The sequence below is a fragment of the Lepidochelys kempii genome, chromosome 15 (genome assembly GCF_965140265.1).
Source record: "Lepidochelys kempii isolate rLepKem1 chromosome 15, rLepKem1.hap2, whole genome shotgun sequence".
NCBI lineage: Eukaryota > Metazoa > Chordata > Testudines > Cheloniidae > Lepidochelys > Lepidochelys kempii.
The window spans coordinates 9180564-9203018 of NC_133270.1; the positions used below are offsets into that span (position 1 = coordinate 9180564).

General features: G+C 50.2%; 1 protein-coding gene across 4 annotated transcripts in view; it reads right to left on the reverse strand.

Moving 5' to 3' along the window:
- The window catches only part of KSR2 (kinase suppressor of ras 2), a 283471-nt gene that overhangs the window by 164680 nt on the left and 96336 nt on the right, over positions 1-22455 (reverse strand). For all 4 annotated transcript variants that reach the window (XM_073312611.1, XM_073312609.1, XM_073312612.1 and 1 more), the window contains one exon: positions 4298-4479. In XM_073312611.1, coding sequence (XP_073168712.1) covers positions 4298-4479 — 182 coding nt within the window. The remainder of the gene's footprint in view (positions 1-4297; positions 4480-22455) is intronic.

Genomic DNA, 22455 nt, shown 5'->3' on the forward strand with positions numbered 1-22455 from the left:
AAGTTAAAATATGTTTTTCTTTTTTAAAATAAACCTGTTTAAAATGAAATCTGAATTGAATACAAAATATGTTAAGGCCTAAACCTACTATAATCTCTTAAAACATTTAAATAAAAAATAAGTTTAATTAAATTCCAGTTACCGTCCTAATGCAGCTGGACACAAATCCTGAGCAAAAAGTTAATTATCTAGTAAATAAGCAATACATCATTCACCATTTTCTAATACACACAAAATGTACAATCAAAATGTGAAAATACTAAGCTATATAATTGCTTAAATAAATGTATACAGTCATAGGTACCCTCGTAGGTAGCAAACTCATGTACCAAATCCAGTGTAAGGGCTCTATTTAGTTGTGCATCAACATGTTTCAGTGGTTTTATCAACCAAAGAGAATGAACCTTTCTCTAGACAATAAGTGAAGTACAAATGGAAAAGTTGATTAAAATCAATGATTTACATCAAGACTTTCCACTTGGTGATTTAAACCACCGCTTTAAATTGCCTTGATTTAAATTAATCCACCTTGGCTTTAAGTAACCCCCACATACTTATAACCTGTTGCCTTCAGTCCTGGAGCTCAGAGAGTCTGGGAGCCCATTTGGCAATCACGTGCTTTTCACATAGTGGCTGCTTCAGGTTCGAGGCCTCTTGTCCTGCAGCTACCTATGGAATCTGAAGCCAACAGATCCCCGCTGTCTCCCAAGGGGGCTTCAAACTGTGACTTTCCCTTCCCTTCGTCGGGAGTGAAACGGGACTCCCGGCGCCCGATCCTTTTATATGAAGCAGAAGCCCTGGATGCTAAATAACTGGTAAGATGCTTTCTCTGTAACTGGGGGAAAAACTGAAGTTGTGTGTCTGAAATAAACTGACGATCCTGAGCTTTCTCCAACAGCGAGCCAGGCCTGCAGCAGCACTGCCTTGTGACTTAGGGTCCCTGCACTCCCTACAGACTGCAGTACCCAGATATCTGCTGGGCCAGGAAAACGCCTGGTAAATTCCCAGCGCCCTGCCTGAAGGATTAGGCCGCCGCTCTGATTAAAAACAGCAGGAGACACTGTGTGTGTAATCTGCCAGGTGCAGCGCTGAAGATTTAACCGTTTTCATGCTGAATTCTGTCCCTCCTGATTGCCAGGTTGCCTCATCAGCCTCTCACCCATAGAGGCCTCATGCCAATGGGGCAAGGAGAGAACACACACATGCATACGCTCCTGCTTCGTCCATTTATTTTTGGCTGCATGGACAGAAGCAGCTTTCTATGGAGACAGATGATTGCATTACTTCCTATGGGGAGGAGCGGTGTAGTTTCTCCGGAGAAAAGTAGGACTACAGCTGACTTACTGGACCAGTTTGCCTTTTAGCGGAATGATACTTTCCATTGCCCACGCCCTAAGTTCTTTGTGGATCTGCCCCTCTACCCCACAGCAGTACCACCCACCCCCGACTACAACATGCCAAAAGGACAACAGGCTTATGTGCACAGACCCTGCTGCCAGCTGCTCCAGATCACATTTCTTCTATTTTAGATATTTATAGGGTGCCAAGTACCACAGTATCTAGGTGCCAGTTTCTTGGCACCTTCCCTCCTTGGCATGTGCTCCCTGGTGGAAATATTGTCAGGGGAGGATATATTTGAGGGGGGGAGGGAGAGTGTCTCTGTAAGGATATGCAATGCCATGGGAGATGTTGTTCAAGCAACATTTCACAGCATTGCCCAGTGCCCTGAGAAACTGAGTGAGAAGGGAGAGCAGAGAAAGGCAAAAGAAGAAGATTGAAAATATGAAGAGTAGGAAGAAAACAGGAAGCAAAGAGGAGGAACAAGAGCCTCTGGAGAGGAGGAAACAGGGAGAAAATGAACACAAAGTAAAAAGAACAGGTAAAAGGGAGAAAAAGAAAAGGACAGAGCGAGAGAAGGAGAATGTGAAGGAGAGAGGGAAGAAAGCGATGAGCCAGTAGAAGGCAAGTGCAAAGAGTTAGAGAAAGTTGGCTTAACTGAACATTAGTAACTAGAAAGAGTCGGTAAGTAAGTGTCAGGCCCAGTGCCATACTTACACATCCATTGCACCTGGCAGATGTAGGATTTCTGCTTCTCTGGTGACTTTCCCTGCATTTTAAGGGTGGGTTCTGTTTATCTTCATATTTACAACTGTGCTGTAAAAACTTCAATTCCTCCAAAATTTATCAGAATTCTGGCTTGGGGCTGGGAAACAAGGGTCAGAATCTAAAAGTGTTTCCCCCTCCCCTTGGATCCAGGGCTAACCACCCACCTGTGACCCACTCACCTGCCACCCTGCCATTTGAACACTAGCAGAATTTACACAATTAGCCCAGCAGCGTGGAACATGGTACATTCTGCTTTGACACCATCTATTTATGGGCATTACAAACAGGGCCCAATCCTCCCACTGAAGTCAATGGAGGTTTTTTGCCACTAGCATCAATGGGAGCAGAAAACAGACCATGTATAAAGACGTTTTAAAAAGACACTGACCCAATACAGTTTGTTCCAAACCTTTTACCGCAGGGGCCAAGTTTGCTGTGGGCTTCCTCCACATGGTCTGAAAAAAGGTGTGTGCAAAACAAGCCACAGAGCTAGTCTTTGCTGACAAGGCTTATGGTGCAGTAAAGGAGACCCATTGAAAAACTGGCCCTGAATGTTCAAAGTAGAGAGCCAGAATCGGCAGCAATCCCATGGGAGACCTGCATATCCAAAATGAAACAGGTTTCATTAATCCTTCAATGCCTTTGGGCTCTCTTTCGAGACAACTGTCCCCCTTTCAGGAGTCTGATTTGTCTTGCGTACCCCCAAGTTTCACCTCACTTGCTCATAAAATAAGACATAAAAATACAAAAGTGTCACAGCACTTCTGTACTACTGAAAAAGTGCTTACGTTTTCATTTTACCATATAATTATCAAATAAATCAACTGGAATATAACTATTGTACTTACATTTCAGTGTATAGAGCAGTATAAACAAGTCATCCGTATGAAATTTTAGTTTGTACTGACTTTGCTAGTGCTTTTTATGTAGCCTGTTATAAAACTATCTAGATGAGTTGATGTTCCCCCTGGCAGACCTTGCGTACCCCCAGGGGTATGCCTGTAACCAGGCACAGACTTACCTGGCAGTGCCTCCTGCTGGTCATCTCAGGGAATTAGCATCCAGCCTCCGGAGCACCTCCATCAGGCCGGTGTCTCACCGCCCCGGCCCCGTGTCCCTCCTAGACCCCAGTGCCCTTGTCTTGGGTGCTGCCCTCTGGCAGTACCCCCACAGTTCAGGGTCTCCCCCTCCCAGGGGAACCCTCCCACCCACTATCCCCACCTTACCTCAGTCTTAAGCTACTGCCAGTCACCAACTAGCCCCTGCGGCAGACTGCAGTATCAGCCACTCATCACAGGCGAGGGGGTTTGGACCTGCTGCCTCTGCCTACCCGTGGCTGCCCCTGCAACCCCCGTACCTAATAGGCCTTCCCAGGCCTGCAGCTTTCCTAGGCCCGAGCTCCCCTGCTCCCTTAGCCTTCCCCAGTCCTGCTTCCAATCTAGGTACTTCTCAGCCCTTGCAGCCAGGTCCCTCTCTCTCCAAGCTAGAGAGAGTCTCTACTAGAACTTCTGGCTCAAACCCTTTATATAGCCAGCTGGGCCCTGATTGGTGCATGGCCTCCAGCTGCCGCCACTCGCCCCCCGCCGGTCAGCTGGGGTTTTGCTCCCTTCCCCAGCCCCTGCCCTCTGCAGGGCTTTTCCAACTCCTTCAGGGCTGGAGCGGGTGCTCACCCTGCTACAGTACCCCTGGTTGAAAACCACTGCGAAGTGCTGAAGTGTTTTCCTGAATCAGGGCCTAGAACAACAATTCTCCAAAACCTGCACTGAAATGCATACCTATGGCTGGGACTACAGTGAGGGCTGGATTTGTGTCTGTCTTCATATTTTATATACACAGATTTATATGTAATACCTCAATATTTATACACATGTACGCATATATATCTTTACACACACACACCATACTTCATTCTAACTATTCATAGATCACCATCAATATTTAGAGCAACAAGTTTTCCTCTGCCAAACCAATGAGAGAAATGCACAGGCAAGCAAAATGTACCCAGCACTTTTGAAGCCATTTATCTACAACTGGCTACAGAACAGAATCCTGGAGCCTCCTGCCTCCAGGCTCCTCTTCCCTGTCGACCTGAGCAGAATTGGAGCACGCTAGGTGCCTAACTCCACGAGCCGTCAAGGAAAGAGACACGTGATCCCGAGCAGAGGCTCCCCTCTGAGCTGGTCTGACTTACTTGCTGAGAAGGTGGCTTCCATGTGGACAGGAGGAGTGGAAGGAACGCAAGGCTGGTGTCCCACAAAGAAGGAACGCAGGGAGCGCTCGGACAGGAGGGGAGAGCGCTGGGAGGGGATGTTCTCACAGCTTCCCACACTGTTGTGAATCTTTAAGTTCAGGGGCTTGTTCTTTTTCTTTGTTCTAAGAGAAAGAGAAGGAGAAAAAAAGAAGAAGAACAGCAAAGGAAACAGAATACGTTTTCTCATGTTAAACAGGGGAGGGGGGAGAAGTGCCAACAAGCCACGCATTCCACTCAGGGAAACACTAGTATGCGTCTGACTAAAACACAAGCATAGGAAGACATGGGCCTGAACCCTTGTCCTCACACACTGGAATGACCCCAAACTTCAGGAAGCCGTGAAATCCAAACCTGGGCTCAGATCCATATTTGCATGTGGCCCCTTATCTTAATAATGAGCTGAACCAGATCCCATTTCCAAAGTCAGACCAGTTCTGAGGCTTACCTCCAAGCCACATTACAGGAGTAGAGGTGTTTATCAAGTGCTTTGAGATCCTTGGATGGCAGGTGCTATGTGAATGCAAACTATTATTACCCACATGGTAACACAAGCTAATAAAAATCATATCATTTTTTCACACTCCAGCCTTGCTATGTTCTTATTGCATTTCACAGTTCTGAAACTACGGCATGTTAACACTGCACGGCAGCATCAATCTTTAGCATCCTACAGGAATTACACTCAACTGCTACCTGAAAAACCTCTAGTGCCCGTGACAGACAAATGTGATGCCATGCTGGGGTATTGGAGCCTCACCATAATTCATTCTTCAAACCCCGTCTTCAGTCAAGACTTGGAAAGGAACAAATCAATCAGGAGTCTGCACTGACCAGTGAGAATTTTGGAAATATTTTCTCTTACAACCTCGTTCTTCCGGGGTTATGTATTCAAAACTCGGTGCTTAAGCTGTTCCTACAAAAGGTTTGTTTTTAAAACACATCCACTATGCCTGTCCAAGCTGTACTGCCCATGCAAGTGGGTCTTTATGTGCACAAAACTGGGTACCAAACTTTCCTGTTTGATAAGGTCTATCCACCATCACAACAATGACACATCGACACCAACCCAAACCCTCTCCCACAAAAAACCCTGAAAACAGCCTCACAAATCCACAAAATGAATTTAAAAAAATCACCCTATCCCAAACAGAGTTTATATCCCAATGCTGGAGAGAAGCCAGAGACACCATAACATGCACTAGGGACTTTGCTAATGCTATTGATTTAACATGGAAGGAGTCCAGATACCATGGTGATGGGCAGCAGTACAAGACAGACAGAGATATAAATGTTGTTGGAGCCACTAAACTTTAGGGCTGAGACTTTCAAAGCTACCTGGGGGAGGTTAGACACCCAATTCCCGTGCCTTTAGGGTACTGGGAACTCAAATCCCGTAGGCATCTTTCAAAATCTCCTACCTGGATTCTTTGGCCACACAGACAACAGGCACCATTTATCATTAATATAATGCCAACAGTAGGCCAGCTGTTTTACAGACAAGTCGAGAGACAGGAGCTCTACTGCACCTGTGGGTGTTCAACTGGAATTTCTTTGCAGTTTTTTAACATCGTTCCATTCCAGTCAATTTAAAATGTATCGCCCAGTTTGGCAAGTTGATGAATGAGATGATGATTCTGGGGTCAGATTCTCAGCTGGTGCTAATCAGTGCAGCTCCATGGACTTCAGCAGAATTATGCCAATTTAGACCACCAGAGGATCTGGCCCGGGGCTACAACAGAGGTTTTGTTGTGGTAATTGGGCAGGGCCTACACATTTACTCTAATTGTGAGCACAGCTGTAAAAAGTGCGTGAAAGTTCATAAGTGTCACAATAACCTCCAATAAGTGTTGATGGGAAAAGGCACAAACGGGAGACAGAATGGATTCGTCTATAGCAAAAGGCTACCGATATAACCCATGGACTGTGTTGAAATCAGAAGATGTGGAACCACAAACTAATGAATGAAATCAACATAGGCCTAATTGGTGGACAAATATTAAGGGGAAGGGCTGTTTCACCCATCACTCCATTTTGGGATCCTTAAAGAAAGAGACTCTGAGGGGGAAATGATGGATGAACAAGACAGAGGCTACTGGAGTGAGCTTCACCATCATGGCTACCCTCACCATCTCCTGGGACCTTGGACCTTCTTCGTCCTAACCTGAGGGATGCCCTGACCAAACCAGGTCAGATGACACCTTCCACCCCTCCCAGCTCCAACTAAATCCCAACCACCATCTGGGACGAAATGGGATCAGACTTCAACAGCAGCAACAGCTCCAGCTCATCTCAACTAACTTCTTTCTCTTTTCCCCTAAAGGACAGTTAGTCCCATCTTCGAGGCCATTGAAGAGACGGTCAGACAAGGGGTTTTTCCCTCCAAAACTCTCTCCAGCTAAAGGGAAAGGGAACAAGGAAAGTCGGTGCAATGAAAGTCTTATTTAATACTTTACATTTCAAATGATGGAACTGGTTTTCCTTCTTGTCTTTGTCTTCACTAAAAGGTTAAAAGGAATTTCAATGGTGTGTTTGCCATGGCACTAGCAGGCTGAGGGCTCTGTATACCAAAGCTCAGACCTTATGGAACACTGGTTAACGCTGGACAGTGCCTGGGTAACTTTGACGCATTTGGCTCTTTTATGCCATCTAAATTAATACACCAGCAGTGACGGCCCCCATAGCTGTCATGTCTGAGTGCCTCACCCTCTAATTTGGCTTTCCACACCACAGCCGGGGGAGGCAGGCCAGTGCTTTTGTCTCCATTGTACAGAAGAGAAACTGAGGCACAGGGAGGCTAAAGTGACTTGCCCAAAGTCACACAGGAGGTCTGGTAAAGCCACATTTCCTGAGCCCCAGACTGGCAGAAGAAATCCATACAACTTTCCACTGGGACTCTGGGCTAAGGGCCAACTTTCAAAGCAAGAGGCCAGTCCATAAACCCATTTATGTGGGTGCCCCAAAGAGCACGCCCCCCCCCCACTGATCTGAGGCAGGGCACACGCCGGCCAAGTGGGCAGTTTAGCCAGCCATGTGCTGGCCAAAAATTCGGGGCTCCCCAGTAACAATCAGCTGTTCTTGGAGGTGGAGGGAAGATGCAGATTTTTCTCTCCGCGCTGCTAGCTTGTCCGATTGAATTAGATCCTGCCTGGCACTGTCAAACGAGGACTGATGGGGAGTCAGTGTGCACTGGTGGAGGGCAAAGGGGGTATAAAGGGCCAGACTCTGAGTGGTGTGAGCACCTTGGGTGAAATTCACCCCATGCAGGGAGGGAGTCAGCCCAGGGACATGGCATCACTTCAGCCCTCAAAACAGAGCTAGCGTGGGATGCGACTGGCACACAGGCCTCAGATGGGGCCTTTGCACAGGGGTGAAACACTCATGCCACCTGCTGAAGTCAACGGGATTGCGGGTGCTCAGCCCCTCTGAGGATTTGGCCTGGAAGCATGTCAATTAACACGTGGGGTGGAGAGAAGGAAGGAAGGTGCCTCACTGGCTACCGTAGCCGGCCTGCGTCCTGAGGAGCTGCTAGAGAGAGCTTCTTCTGTAGCACTTCCCACCCTCCCTCACTGCCCCAGTCCCTGGGATCTCCGGTTACAGCACTTTCTGCTCTTCTCACAAACACAATGTTCCCACTGAGGCCACAGCGTCCATTAAGGAAGCCCAGGACCCTTTCATTAATCCCGGAGAGGTTTTTTTGGGTGGTTGCTGGCGTTTTTTCTGTCCTCTCTGGCAGGGAGCAGGCAGGGCAATAGCCCTTGATGTTATCAATAAACAATTCCGGGGCCTGGAGGGGCTCCCAGGGCCATCAATCAGCCGCCCAGGCTCTGACACTCAGAAACCGCTGGCGACATTTTCTCACGATTTATGAGGTTAGCATCGACTCCTGCTTGAATTACAGCCTCTTATTCAATCAGGTGCATTTGCTTTCTGGTTACACGGTTGTAACTAATTAGTTAACAACAATGCAGGGGTGGCAAGGGAAGAGAATGAATCATATTAACCCTCCGATGACGGAGGGATCAGCCCTCTACAGCTCCAGTGCAAGAAGCAGAGGCCTCCCCAGCGTCGCTCCTGCTGATGGGTCTGGCCAGCACCTCAGCATGCTTGGTCAGTGATGGCTGGAGAGGGCGTGAGATTGGCAGCCAAGTCTGTCTCCTGACAGACCTTAGCACCGAGGCCGAACGCTCCAGGGACCGCGTTACTCCGAGGTTCTGCGTCAGGTTTACAGTCATTGGCCCAGCGACCACGAGAGGTCGTCTCGAGCGCTTGGGCCAGGCAGAGACAGCCCCTGTGGTGCACGTTTGAATTATGGGCCGGCGGCTTTGGCACAGCTCTTCTACGTGTCAGCAGCATTTCCTTCCTTGTTTCTAAAGCCGCTAAACCCATCCCCTTGTCCAGTGGCTCATAAGAGAGATTCCAGCCAGCCCAGCCCCACCATGCGCCATGGTATCAGAGTCTCCTTCTGCACCAGGGCAGACTTCCAATGAATGGCCTCCCCCATGGCTGAGGGATCCACCCAGCCCCCTTCGAGTCCAGCGTGGGAGGTGCCCCATCCCTCCCCCACAGACCCAACCTGCCAGCTCCTGAGGGAAGCCGAAGCGAGACAGGCTAGCTTCTCACACACTTCACAGCAGGGTCCACTGACCCTTGAAAACTGGATACAGGAGATACCTGCAGGGGAATTTGAGGAAGACAGGCCCCTCCCCAAAGGGATTCTAATACACGGGATTTCCCCCCTTCCCCCAACTCAGCATCTCATAGAATAAATCACACACACACACAGAGCGGGAGATGTCTCTGATGGGGGATTTCAGCTAAACTGCACCCCTTCCCCAGGGGAAGATGCTCTTGTCTCCAGAAATCTATTGCAGAGGGGGGTCTCCTCACACCACCTGTCCCCAGGAATTTGGCTGAAGAAGCCAAAAAAGTATGCAATCTAACACAGGAGCCAGAGACGAAGGACCCCAAGCAGAAGGGCCGGTGCCCAGTTCTGTTCTGTACCATCCCTAGCACCGTCCTCCCTGGCACAGAGGAGGAGTTGATAGTTTTACTGAAGCAGAAGGGGCTGGGGCCTAGGCAAGGTAAAGCCCCACATAATCCTTGCAAGGCATTCAGGCTGGGATAGCCTACAGCGTTTAGATGTCGGGATAGCCTAAGTGAGTCAGGTACCAAATCCCCGAGCAATTCAGTGGGATTCCGGGACCTAATTCCCTTTGGTCCCTCTGAACATTCCAGCCCCAGAGAACAGCTCAGCTCACCCCAAAGCCCAGACAGCTCTGTGGGTGCTATTGCGTGCCCTCCCCCTCCCACCTGGTTTGGTTTCAGGCAACACAAGGAAGGACTTCATAACATGAGCCCTTCTCCATTAACAATATAGCAATGTCCACAGGAGCAATGTCCCCCCGCCCTCCCCCCACAGCCTGCCAGGGGGGTCACCTCCAGCATTATCACCGTCTCTGTACACAGAGGGAGACTGAGGCCTGGAGAGGTGAAGTGGCTTCCCAAAAATCACACAAGAAGGCAGTGGCGGAGCCAAGACCAGAACCCTCTGGCTCGCTGCCCTGGGCCGTCACCACAACAGCATCCTCCCCTTCCTCTCAACCACAGCACATCTCCGATAACCCCAAATCCATGACAACGCCACGGGCATCTGGAGACGCCAATTGCTAGGAAATGACCGCCCTGCGGCACCCCGCGCGTTTAACAGTCCTCCATAGCATGTGAAAATTAAACCGAACTCTAATGCACTAATTGTTTCCTTGTACAGGAAAAGCTGCTGCTCATTTCAATGTCTCTGTGCAAACAACTCGCCATCAAGGGGCTTGTTTCGTTCACTTTGCGCAGCGTGTGGGCTCGCTACCCAAACAGACAATTGCATCAGATGAAGTTCTGCAATGTAGCCTCCTGCCTCTGAAGCAGGCAGGAGCAAAGGACTGTGGCATTTGGGGGTAATGGCCCCAGGAAGCCCTCAACGGGGCTCCCACGGAGTTGGAGACGAATACACCAGCATGTAATCATGTGTCTTCACCTGCTAAGAGCCAGCCCAACCCCAGACACCTGTCCCCAGGTTTCCAAGCCTTCCATGCTTCCAGGGTACCCCCTGCTGCTGTCTCCATGGTGACAAGTCCAGCTCTCTGCAGCCCCTAGCAACAGATTTATCCTCTACAGAGACAAGCAGAAAACCATGGGATGAGCTAAGTTTTGCAACCGTAGTGGGACCTTTACAAATATCCCTAATTATCATCTGGTCAATACAGCTGACTCTGAAAGCAGCTGCAGTTTCAAGGCGAGCCTGGAGACAATGGGCAGCTGAGACTCTGAACTCCTTTGTGGTCCCAGAACTCCTCAGATCCTAGGACCCCTGTCACTGGAGAGCCCATTAGCAGTGGCAGAAAGGAATTTGGAGAGGACAATCCCCTTTTCAGCAGGACAATCAATCCTACAGGGGATTTCACTGCCGGGAGGAAGGGTAGCAAGTGGTTAGAGCAGGAGATAGAGAATAAGAAGAGAAGTCTCTCAATTTCTGAGAGGAGGGTTGCAACAGAGAACTGCCAGTCAGCCACAGGAAAGTTCACACCAATGTTCCAGCCTTGGGCTGGAGCCCATGTGTCCGTGGGGAGTCCAGCAGCTGCAGGTTGGCAGCCTGGCCTGAACCAGTCCTGGCTCTTTTCCAGCACTGCTTTGAGTCCCTTGTTTCCATTTCTCATCCCCACATTTTCCTTTCCCACAAGTATCCCCACATCACAGCACTCTCCATAGACACACTCCAGAACAGCTTCAGAAAGATTTACACAAACAAGCTGCTCCCGTGGTACCATTTAAATGCCACTCACATTTACAGAGTATGTGTCACATACCCAGTAGGGGCTGGTCCCCATGGAAGAGTTACTCCTTCAGCTCAAGTATCAGAAATCTTTACTACAGACCTGAAACTCTTAGGTTCTAACCCTGCTAATGGACCATGCCAAGGGTCACTGCAAATTGTAAGCAGCCTTTCTGGAAACACGTGGCCCAATGAGACACCAGTGAGTTCACTCCACTTGCGACAAAGCTGAGCTCCAGCCCAGCCTCTGAGCTCATCCCAGACAGAGCCCCCGGCATTGTCTCCTCAACGTGCTCTTCGCAGGCATCCAGCCCAATAGAGCTTCCTGCAGCATGGTGATTAACTACTAATCTTATTTTTTTCCACCCATAAATCAGTTACAGACCAAATATTTACAGAGAGGATCATTTCCTAGCCAAGCCAGGCTGGTGACAGCTCTCATTATTAGGAAGGATGAGTGATTTTGGACAGAGATTCCCCCCTCTTGCTCTGAAAAAAAAATTGAAATTTTAAAAGGATGAATGATGATAGCTGACTGACATCATCCATCCGTCTCTTGGTGTCGCACGGATTCAGGGAAGGATGGCTGCAAACCGCTTGAGAAATGGGAACAAAGAGAGGACTGGGGAAAACTCCTCTAAAGCTGTCTCTCTCGCTTGTCCTCCCTTCGTAGAGCTAACAGGCTGAGAGCGGGGGATATATAAAGTCTTCAACCCGCTAAAAAGGAACAAATCCAAAGCAAAAGAGAAGGAGAAAGGAACAGGAGTGTGATTAGGCAGCAGGCAAAAGGCAGATGTGCTGCCAAGCAACAAGTGTGGAACTGCAATGGCTAGAGCAGGGGTAGGCAACCTATGGCACACCTGCCAAAGGTGGCCCCCGAGCTGATTTCCAGGGGCACTCACCCTGCTTGGGTCCTGGCCACCGGTCGGGGGGGCTCTGCATTTTAATTTAATTTTAAATGAAGCTTTTTAAACCTTTGAAAAACCTTATTTACTTTACATACAACAATAGTTTAGTTCCATATCATAGACTTACAGAAAGAGACCTTCCAAAAGCATTAAAATGTATTACTGGCATGCAAAACCTTAAATTAGAGTGAACCGGTGAAGCCTCGGCACACCGCCTCTGAAAGGTCACCGACCCCTTGGCTAGAGCAACTCTCCTGCTCCGTAAGCCTCCTTTGCCCCAACGCTGCCCAACGGGGGATGGGACACAGCCTAGCACCCGGATCCTCAGCTGTGAATCTGTCCCTGTACATTCCCAGCTAGGGTAACGTGCAAAAGGGTGGAAGTGACTTAGGAATCCAAGTCCCCGAGGCTTTCAATGAGACTTGTGAACATGTTACCCCGAGTGGACTGCGCCCCGGAGAAAGAGTCAGGAGACCTGGGTTCCATTCCCAGCTCAGCCACTGTCCTTGGCAAGTCTCTTCCCCTCTGTTTACCTGTGTATGGTCCAGACTGCAAGCTCTTTGGAGCCGGGACCATCTCTCACTGTGTTGTACAGTGCCTAGCACCTCAAAGCCCCCAGGCACTACTTCAATACAAACACCTAAACTAGCCTGGTAACCACCGGATGCTCCAAAGCTCACCAGAATCCAGCAGCAGTCAATGGGAAAGTGGCAACAGGGCCATCTGCGCCACCGGGGCTGGGAAGTACCCAGCCGAGAGACAAGGTAACATCCATGGGAATTGGCAGTTCTAGTCTCCACAGCCTCTGTCCACAGACGGCCGCACCTGCTTGACCTTGCTCCCTTGCATTGCCCCTCTCTGCAGACGGGCTTTTAACCCAGCATCTTAGCTCAAGTTTGTATGCACATGGAAAGGCCGAAATTCTCAATGGATTCTCTAAGCTCATGCTGTGCATGCTCATGTCCACCTGAGTTTGCCTCCACAAGACAGTCTGTACATGCAGGTGCATACCCTGGGAAGTTTCCTAGGTGTGACTGAGAAGGGCATGTAAAAATCTGGCCCTCAGGGGCTTAAAGTTACAAGAGGGAGGAATGCAGAAAACTAGGCAAGGTTCTGAGCGGCCTCCCCAGGGCCCGAGAAAGGTCGAGGGGGTGGGGATATGAAAACCCTGCTGCCTTTTCCCTGCTCTCCCATCTGTAACATTAACCCCCGTAGGGCCTTGTTCTGCATCCTGACTTTGGCCACTTTGTCAGTGATGTCAGTGTGGGGATTGCCTGAATGAGGACCTCAGGACGGAGCCCTTAATATATGCAAGTCCTTGAGCTTTGATTCCTGGCTCTCAGAGTGCATTACGGCTCATTAGGTGGCTTGACAATTGGTTTGATGGACTTAACGCTCATCCCCTGCTGAGCACCCGCACACACAGAGAGCAGAATGCAAACCTTGAACTTTTATCTCGGTTCAGGCGTGTGAGGGGTCGGTGTTACGTCTGTCGTTTAATCTCTTCCATATTTAACCCAGAGATCAGACGAGTGAAGGAACACTCCCCTAGCAGGGATGACTCCTTGCCCTTTGCCACAGAGCTGCCACGGAGCCGCCCAGGAACGGGACGATACACTTAACGCTTCCTGCAGCAGTGTTCAGATCACCACCCTGGGCAGCTGCGCAGACCCTCCCCTCCCAGGGTAGCAAAGCCCTGCACACAGGTGGGTTAGGAGTGGGGAAGGATCACGATCCCCATTTTATGGAGGTAAGTTGAGGCACAGAAGTAAATTCCCCAGGATGGAGATGGGACCACAAACCAGGTTTCTCAATGCACCCTGACAGCCCTCTAAGGATATGTCTATAGTGCAATCATGGAATGTGGCTCCCTTTAATTTAGCTAGCGTGGCTCCCAGTAGCAACATGGGCTGGTCACACAAGTCATCTCACAGGTTCCAGGTGGGTTTGAAATCCAGGCTCAAGCGAAGCTAGCTCAGGCATGTCTAAATGAGCTGTAATTGCACCCAATCACAGTGTGGCTGGACGTAATCCCTCAGTGCTCCCCTCTTGCCTTGGGTCGGGGGGGCAGGTGGAAGTAGGAGGGAGGAGTTTGCTAAAGCCCTTTACAAGGCATAGCCCACCCCTCTCTCTGGCCATGGTCCCCGGCTGCCTCGGGGGGGGGGGTGTAGCTATGGGTCTGCCTCCTGCCCACTGGCTGGAGGAGGGAAGCGCATGCCGCACATGGCTCCCGCTCTCCCCTCCCAGCTAGAGAAGCGATGAGGGCGGATCCAAGCCAGCAGGGTGGACAGTGGGGCCTTCTGCCCCCTCAGCTCCCTGCCCAGCCCCAACCGTGCCCTGAATGATGCTGCCGCACTCTCTGCCCCAGGACGCAACCGGGGACTGTGCTGGAGAACTCCGGAGACCGCTGAGATACAAATGCAACTTTCTCTCCTCAACGCTCCCCAGTGTTGCACTTGCTTTAAAACGAGAAAGGGCAAGTGCCGGGCTAAATTAAAAGGGCACCGACAAGATGAAACTTGCCGTGTACAACACCCCGGATTGTTAAAACACTCACCGAATTTGCACAGCTTGCACAGAGAAACTCGCCCAGTCAGTTTCGTCTGGGGACGAAGACAACATGACACGCCATGTCTCTGGCACAAGTACACACCAGGGGTGTGATTCTGGGCCCAGCAGGGGCGGGCCAATGTTAAAATAAAATACAAGGCCAGACAAGGGCGATGGGTGGGAGGGGCCCGATGGGTCACATGACCCTCCCCAAACGCCGTCGGGGAGGCAAGGGGCCAGCAGCCGGTGGACCCAGAGCCGGAAGGGAAGGGGACACATGCTGCATGGGAGGGGATGCTCAGCTCAGCGGGACAGAGCCCCTCCTCCCCAGCCAGGTAATGTGCTGAGACGGGGTGGCAGCCCTCTCCCGAGTCCCAGGCAGCCTCCAGCCACGCTGCCTGGAGGGGACGCTGCCCAACGCAGTGCAGTGGGACAGAAACACACACCCCCGCCCCAGGTAACGTGGGATGGGGAAGGGACGAGATGGGGAGAGCATGGGGGCCCCGGGCTGGGTGTGGGGCGGGGAAGAGTCACATGGGGTGTCACGTGGTGAGGCTACCTGCCCCCCTTTGGCTGTTCCCCCCTTTGGTGTCCCTCCCCACCAGTCGCCCACGCGACTAGCGATTTTAGGTGCCACGCTTCATACATTTTACAGGAGCCTGATTTCCCGAAAGAGCTGAGCTCCCACCCTCTGAAAAATGAAGACCCTTTAAGGTGTCTTAAGTCAAGCAGCCAAAAAGAGGCACCCTAGAACGTAGAGCCTGGATCACTGGTCACGTTTGAAAATCTTGGCCCGTGAGCACAAAGCACACTTGAAAACAGGCATTGGTTCGCTGGTTTCGTAGAGCCGCCTTTAAAGGAGCAAGTTCTAAGCTGGGACTTAAGTGGATGTTTTCCCTGTCATTCAAAGCAGTCTCATTTCACTGTGGCTTCTCAGAGTCCCTTTGCACCCTGTCCTCGGTGTGATGCTCGCCAGCAATCCACAACAGAACAGCCTTATGCCTTCACAGAAACCCTGCGCCAGAGGCCACCTCACCCAAAGCCCAACTGCACAAACATTGTGTGGTTACAACTCCAGGAGGCTTTCAGTGGTGTGGCCAGGTGGAGTGGGACGTGGCTGGCCCCTGTTCATGGCATCACCTCTTGGGTAAACCATGGGGGAGCGGCAGCGAAAGTTACTGCTAGTGCTATACTGAGCCCTTTCACAGGCCATCACGAACCCGGGAGCATCAACCCACCGAGAGACACAACGCAACAGCCCCAGCGGGAGACATGCTGCAAGAGGGAGGGAGCTCGGGAGAGCAGCCTGGAGTGGCTGGACTTCTTTGCTGAGGTCACAGCCCCAAGCCTTGGACCACGCCACAGAAAGCAGCCACAGATGTCTAGACAAGGCTGGGTTCTCCACAGCCGGATGTGTGCGAAGCTACGGAAGGCAGCAGCGAGCTACAGCTCCATCCCAAGAGGCGATAGGATTCCCTCCCTCCCTCCCTCCCATGCAAACTCCTTTGGCCTTCTGAACTGACTCTCTTCAAGCTGACATGCCAGCTTTGCTGGGTATCATGAGAATGAATTATGTGCCACAGGTGGAGGACAGATTGATAGAGAGACAGACAGAACAGAGCAGGTGCAAAGAAGAATCATCACATCAAGAAAAACAGAATGACCCTTTCTGGATGCCACTTGTTTACCAGAAATACAAAATCTCTCGGAGATGCTTTGCCGTCCCTCCCCCTCCAGCCCATCATTCCCTGGCACATTCATCTCGGAGGTGTGCACCGGGGGGAGTTAACCGGGAGCCAGCTATAGAGGCAGTGAGCAGACGGCCAGACAAAAGGACAAGACAGCTCATCTTCTCCCATTTTAGTTACCAGGACGTCAGAAAGCAAGAGGGGTCTGAAGAACAGGGATCCTGGGGCTGGCTTTGAAAACCTAAAAGCCTGGCCAGCAGGAGCAGTTGGAGTCCAACTACCACAACTGCATATGCAGACTGGGTATTTACACACAGCTGCATGCACCGGTTAGGGGTCAGACTCCGCCACGCGTCCCGTTGAGTTCAATAGGTCTGCTTGCTGGTTAATGTGCCACTTGACATAAGAGCTTCAGATCTGGCCCTAGATTAACAAAAGCATCTGTGCATGTATGGGGGGGACCAATCAGGCTCTCCTACCTACTAAGACAGGGTTGGAGCTGAACTCTATAAGTTGTTAATGTCTTTGTTAAAACAGCCAAAGCCCAGGAAGGGGAAGGCGTCTTGACTTCACATGTGCCTGGATTTTTGCTTTGGAAAAGGCTGGGGAAAGCACCTGCCGCAAACTCAAGTTTAGCCCAACATTTAGATTGGGTTTTGTTAAAAGACTGTTCCACGATGTAGCGGGGTGGTCACCCCGCTCCTGCCTGAATGGGCTAAAGCAGCCCCAGAGAGGGCTGCAGCGAAGAAAGCTAGGCTGATTAGGAAAGCAGCCACAGCTGTGGCCAGCTTAATTAGGGTCCAGCTGGCCCTTATAAGAGGGCTGTGGGCCAGAAGTGAGGACAGACACTCTCTCTAGCTTCTTAGAGAGAGAGAAGGACCTGGCTGCCTGGGAAGCTAAGATGGGTACCTAGGGTGGAGCAGTGCTGGGGAAGGGCAGAGGGGGCTGGGGAGCTCCAGCCGAGCAAAGCTGCAGCCTAGTGAAAGGCCTATAAAAGGTACTGGGGCTGCAGCAGGGCACCCCAGAGATAGCAGAGGCAGCTGGTCCAACCCCCCCTTGCCGATGATGAGTAGCCTGCAGTCTGCCCTAGGGAGGGGGGGCTAGATGGTGACTGGAAGTGGCCACTGAGGCAAGGTGGGGGGTAGAGGGTTGGGGTTCCCCTGGGTGAGGAGACCCAGAGTGAATGGGTACTGTGGTGGGCAGAACCCCTGGGTAACGGGCACTGGGATCCAGGAGGGACATGCAGGCCAGCAGCAAGCAAGACACCAGCCTGCAGAGGGTGCTCCTGGCTGTAAGAGTTAATTCCCAGGACGACCGACGGGAGGCGCTGCACCAGTGAGTCGTCAACACACGGTCACTTAAAAACAGCTTCCGCAGAAAGTTTTTTGTTTTAACACCTGTCCGAGATTGCCACCCAGCCACTGCAGTGTCAAGAATCCTGAAGGAGAAAGCGGGTCTAAAGCCTAGCAGCAGTGATCTCATTGATTTCCCCTGCTTCAAGCCCACGGAAATGCAAGAGGGAAACTAATCCTGTCAACAGTGCAAAGCACATTGGGCTTTTAATAGCCAGGCACTGAGCTGAGGCCATATGTTTCTCTATGATTTTTACCTTGACCATATCCCAGGAATAAATGAGTAAGTTGGTCTGCATTGGGCTGGAGGGGTGTAAATGAGGGGAGACTGTTCCAGTACAAGACAAACCAATCAACAATATTTTTAAACTTGGTTATTTCTTCACATTGCACATTTGTTATTTCAACTGGCCCTTAAAGAACTCCTGGGCCTGCCTGACACGGCCAACTGTTCAGCACAGGTCAGTTAGTCATTAGGGATCCCCCAGCGCACAGACATCAAGCAGTCTAGCTAACTAGCAACTAAGGAGCAGTAAAATTCAGCTACGGCTGGCTGTAACCAGTGAGGGGGAAAAGCCACATGCAGGTGGCTGTTTTTCCCTCTGCAATTTACATTATTAAATAGGAAAATGATCAGGCAATAAATACAAGAACCACCGACTATCACAAACACCGATCTCACAAAGCTGCAGAAATGGTGCAATTGTAACAATGCAGGACAAGTTACTAGGTTGGAGGCAGGAATGAGTGGGTGAAGTCCTCTAGCCTTTGTTATGCTGCTGGCTAGAACGGATGATCATGATGGTCCAATCTGTCAAGAGGTACACTCTGTGAGCTCTCTTAAACAGAGAGCTGATGATTATATAACTGAAGAGTGTTCCACTAAACCAATGGCTCTCAACCTGTCCAGACTACCGTACCCCTTTCAGGAGTCTGATTTGTCTCCTGTACGCCCAAGTTTCACCTCACTTAAAAACTACTTACTTACAAAATCAGACATAAAAATACAAAAGTGTCTCACAGCACACTAGTACTGACAAATTGCTGACTTTCTCATTTTTACCAGATAATTATAAAATAAATAAATTGGAATATAAGTATTGTACTTACATTTCAGTGTATGGTATATAAAGCAGTATTAAACAAGTCTGTAAGAAATTTTAGTTTGTACTGACTTCACTAGTGCTTTTTATGTAGCCTGTTGTAAAACTAGGCAAACATCTAGATGAGTTGATGTATCCCCAGGAAGAGCTCTGTGTTTTCTCAGAGATACGCCTACCCCTGGTTGAGAATCACTGCACTAAACAAAGCTCACTGTTATAACAATTATCCTTTTGTCTCTGATATTTACATGGCAGTGATTTGTAAACCTGTTAAAGCATCCTAAATAAATAAATAAACAAACATCTATGAAATCCATTCGGCTTGGAACTCGGTATCTATTAATCTTATGTTGATCTCTTAGGATATGTCTACATGGCAGCTGGGAGCACGCATCTCAGCCCAGGCAGACAGACACGCACTAGCTCGGCTGGAGCAGTGCACTAAAAATAGCACCGTGAACATGGCAGCATGGGCTGGCCACCCAAGCTCAGAGTCCAGGGGGCCGGGCAGGCTCACATGCAGGTGGCTGGCCTGTGCCACAACATCTACGCTGTTATTTTTAGTGCACTAGCTTAAGCAGACTTAGTACGTGTCTGTCTACCCAGCTTGAGAGACTCGCTCCCAGCTTAAGGTCATTTGTCAGCGTCCCTGTGCCCCTGCACCAGGAAATAAGGGCACACAACAAGTCTCCTTTCTTGTGTGTGCTACCTACATGGCCAGAGGCTAAGCTCAGAGAGATGTGCAAGGAGAGGCTGCCACTAGGCTGCTACTCCTCCCACACCGGTGGGCAGGCAAGGGTCTGGAGCTGGCAGAGCTTCCTGAAGGCTCGCTATGCTGGGGCCAGCTCTATATTGTTACACTGAGTCACCGTCTGATTCATGCCCTGCTCCTGCATCCTGAACCTACGTGCTACTCCTCACTCAGTAAAACTTATAGAGTTACAGTCCGCCAGCACTTCTACTGCAGCAGATCATCTTTGTCCCGCTCTTCCAAAGCAGACTGCGGCAATAAACCAGAACTACAGGCCAGTCAGCCTCACCTCAGTCCCTGGAAAAATCATGGAGCAGGTCCTCAAAGAATCAATCCTGAAGCACTTGCATGAGAGGAAAGTGATCAGGAACAGCCAGCATGGATTCACCAAGGGAAGGTCATGCCTGACTAATCTAATCGCCTTTTATGATGAGATTACTGGTTCTGTGGATGAAGGGAAAGCAGTGGATGTATTGTTTCTTGACTTTAGCAAAGCTTTTGACACGGTCTCCCATAGTATTCTTGTCAGCAAGTTAAGGAAGTATGGGCTGGATGAATGCACTATAAGGTGGGTAGAAAGCTGGCTAGATTGTCGGGCTCAACAGGTAGTGATCAATGGCTCCATGTCTAGTTGGCAGCCGGTATCAAGTGGAGTGCCCCAAGGGTCGGTCCTGGGGCCGGTTTTATTCAATATCTTCATAAATGATCTGGAGGATGGTGTGGATTGCACTCTCAGCAAATTTGCGGATGATACTAAACTGGGAGGAGTGGTAGATACGCTGGAGGGGAGGGATAGGATACAGAAGGACCTAGACCAATTGGAAGATTGGGCCAAAAGGAATCTGATGAGGTTCAATAAGGATAAGTGCAGGGTCCTGCACTTAGGACGGAAGAACCCAATGCACAGCTACAGACTAGGGACCGAATGGCTAGGCAGCAGTTCTGCGGAAAAGGACCTAGGGGTGACAGTGGACGAGAAGCTGGATATGAGTCAGCAGTGTGCCCTTGTTGCCAAGAAGGCCAATGGCATTTTGGGATGTATAAGTAGGGGCATAGCGAGCAGATCGAGGGACGTGATCGTTCCCCTCTATTCGACATTGGTGAGGCCTCATCTGGAGTACTGTGTCCAGTTTTGGGCCCCACACTTCAAGAAGGATGTGGATAAATTGGAGAGAGTCCAGTGAAGGGCAACAAAAATGATTAGGGGACTGGAACACATGACTTATGAGGAGAGGCTGAGGGAGCTGGGATTGTTTAGCCTGCAGAAGAGAAGAATGAGGGGGGATTTGATAGCTGCTTTCAACTACCTGAAAGGGGGTTCCAAAGAGGATGGCTCTAGACTGTTCTCAATGGTAGCAGATGACAGAACGAGGAGTAATGGTCTCAAGTTGCAGTGGGGGAGGTTTAGATTGGATATTAGCAAAAACTTTTTCACTAAGAGGGTGGTGAAACACTGGAATGCGTTACCTAGGGAGGTGGTAGAATCTCCTTCCTTAGAGGTTTTTAAGGTCAGGCTTGACAAAGCCCTGGCTGGGATGATTTAACTGGGAATTGGTCCTGCTTTGAGCAGGGGGTTGGACTAGATGACCTTCTGGGGTCCCTTCCAACCCTGATATTCTATGATTCTATGATTCTAACTCAATGGCACTGTGAGGAGCACTCTCTCTCCCTCTCCAACTATGTCTAAATACTTCCTCCCGATCCTCGTGAGGGAAAAGGTGGTGAAAAGTTACCAAGCCCGCCTGGAGTCTTCCACCCTCTCATAAATCAATGGGTTATTTTCTCCCCTCGGTGGTGTAAGAGGAGAACTCCAGAATGTGTTCCAAAGGCCGCTCGCCGGTCCGCGTGTCCGAGGAGCTAGTCAATCGATTCGGGATGGGCTCTAGCCCCTTCCCCGCATTTCCAATTCTGTGCGAGTAATCGTTTAGCCATCAAGAAAACTATTTGCATTAGGGCCCATTTTCACAGCCTGTTAAGCAGCGTATCCAGCTCCCTCCCTGGCGCGCACGCCTCGGGGGCCGGAAGGGAAGCGGTACGTTCAGCAGAGTTGCAATGCTGTCCGTGACTAGCTTCCAAAGAGCTGGCGCAAGCCTGCCATTCCGCGCCATCTGAAAGCCAGTCTCAGCGACTTCTGTGCTGGGCCACCACGCAGGACACCTGCTCAACCACAAGACCCCCGAGGCAGAACAACTCCCTCTGGGGCATTCCCTCTACTTGGCAGTCACTTCTCTGTTGTCTACTCATGCTCCTCAGTGGCTCCCCAGTTGTGTATCAGGAAAGCTTTCTGTCCAGCCCTTTGGCTTTCTCCCCTCCAGCTCACACCAACCTTGGGACTATGACGGGGTATTCAGAGCCAAATTTTCAGGAGAGCAGAGTCTGAGATCCATGTGAAACACAAGACATGCACAATTCTACATGCAAATCAGCTGGATGAATGCCACACTCACCCGTGCGCATGGCCAGCTGCATGCACAATCCGTCAATTTGCTTGAGCAGCAGTGCGTTTTCACAGATTTATGGTGGTGCACACAGACTTCCGCCACCATGCTCTGCAAACCCTAATGTGGTCATCCCAGGGGTTGGAAATGACTCCCCCAGAGCATTTGCCTCAGCCTATTCCCCCTCACATTCAAGGCTAGAGAGAGGGGGAAAGGTCTAGTGGTCACAGCACATAAGACCTGGAGTCAGGATTCCTGGGTTACACTCCCAGCTCTGCTGCTGGCTCACTGTGTAACTACGGGCAACTCAACTTGTGTGACTCCATTTCCCCATCTGTAAAACTGGGCTAATGATATCTCTTTCACAGGGGGAATGTGAGCTTAGTTCATTAATGATTACAAAGTGCTTTGAGATCCTCAGTGTATGGAGCTGGCAGGTGTGATTTCCAGCTCAAGCAGACATACCTGCACTAGCTCTGATTGAG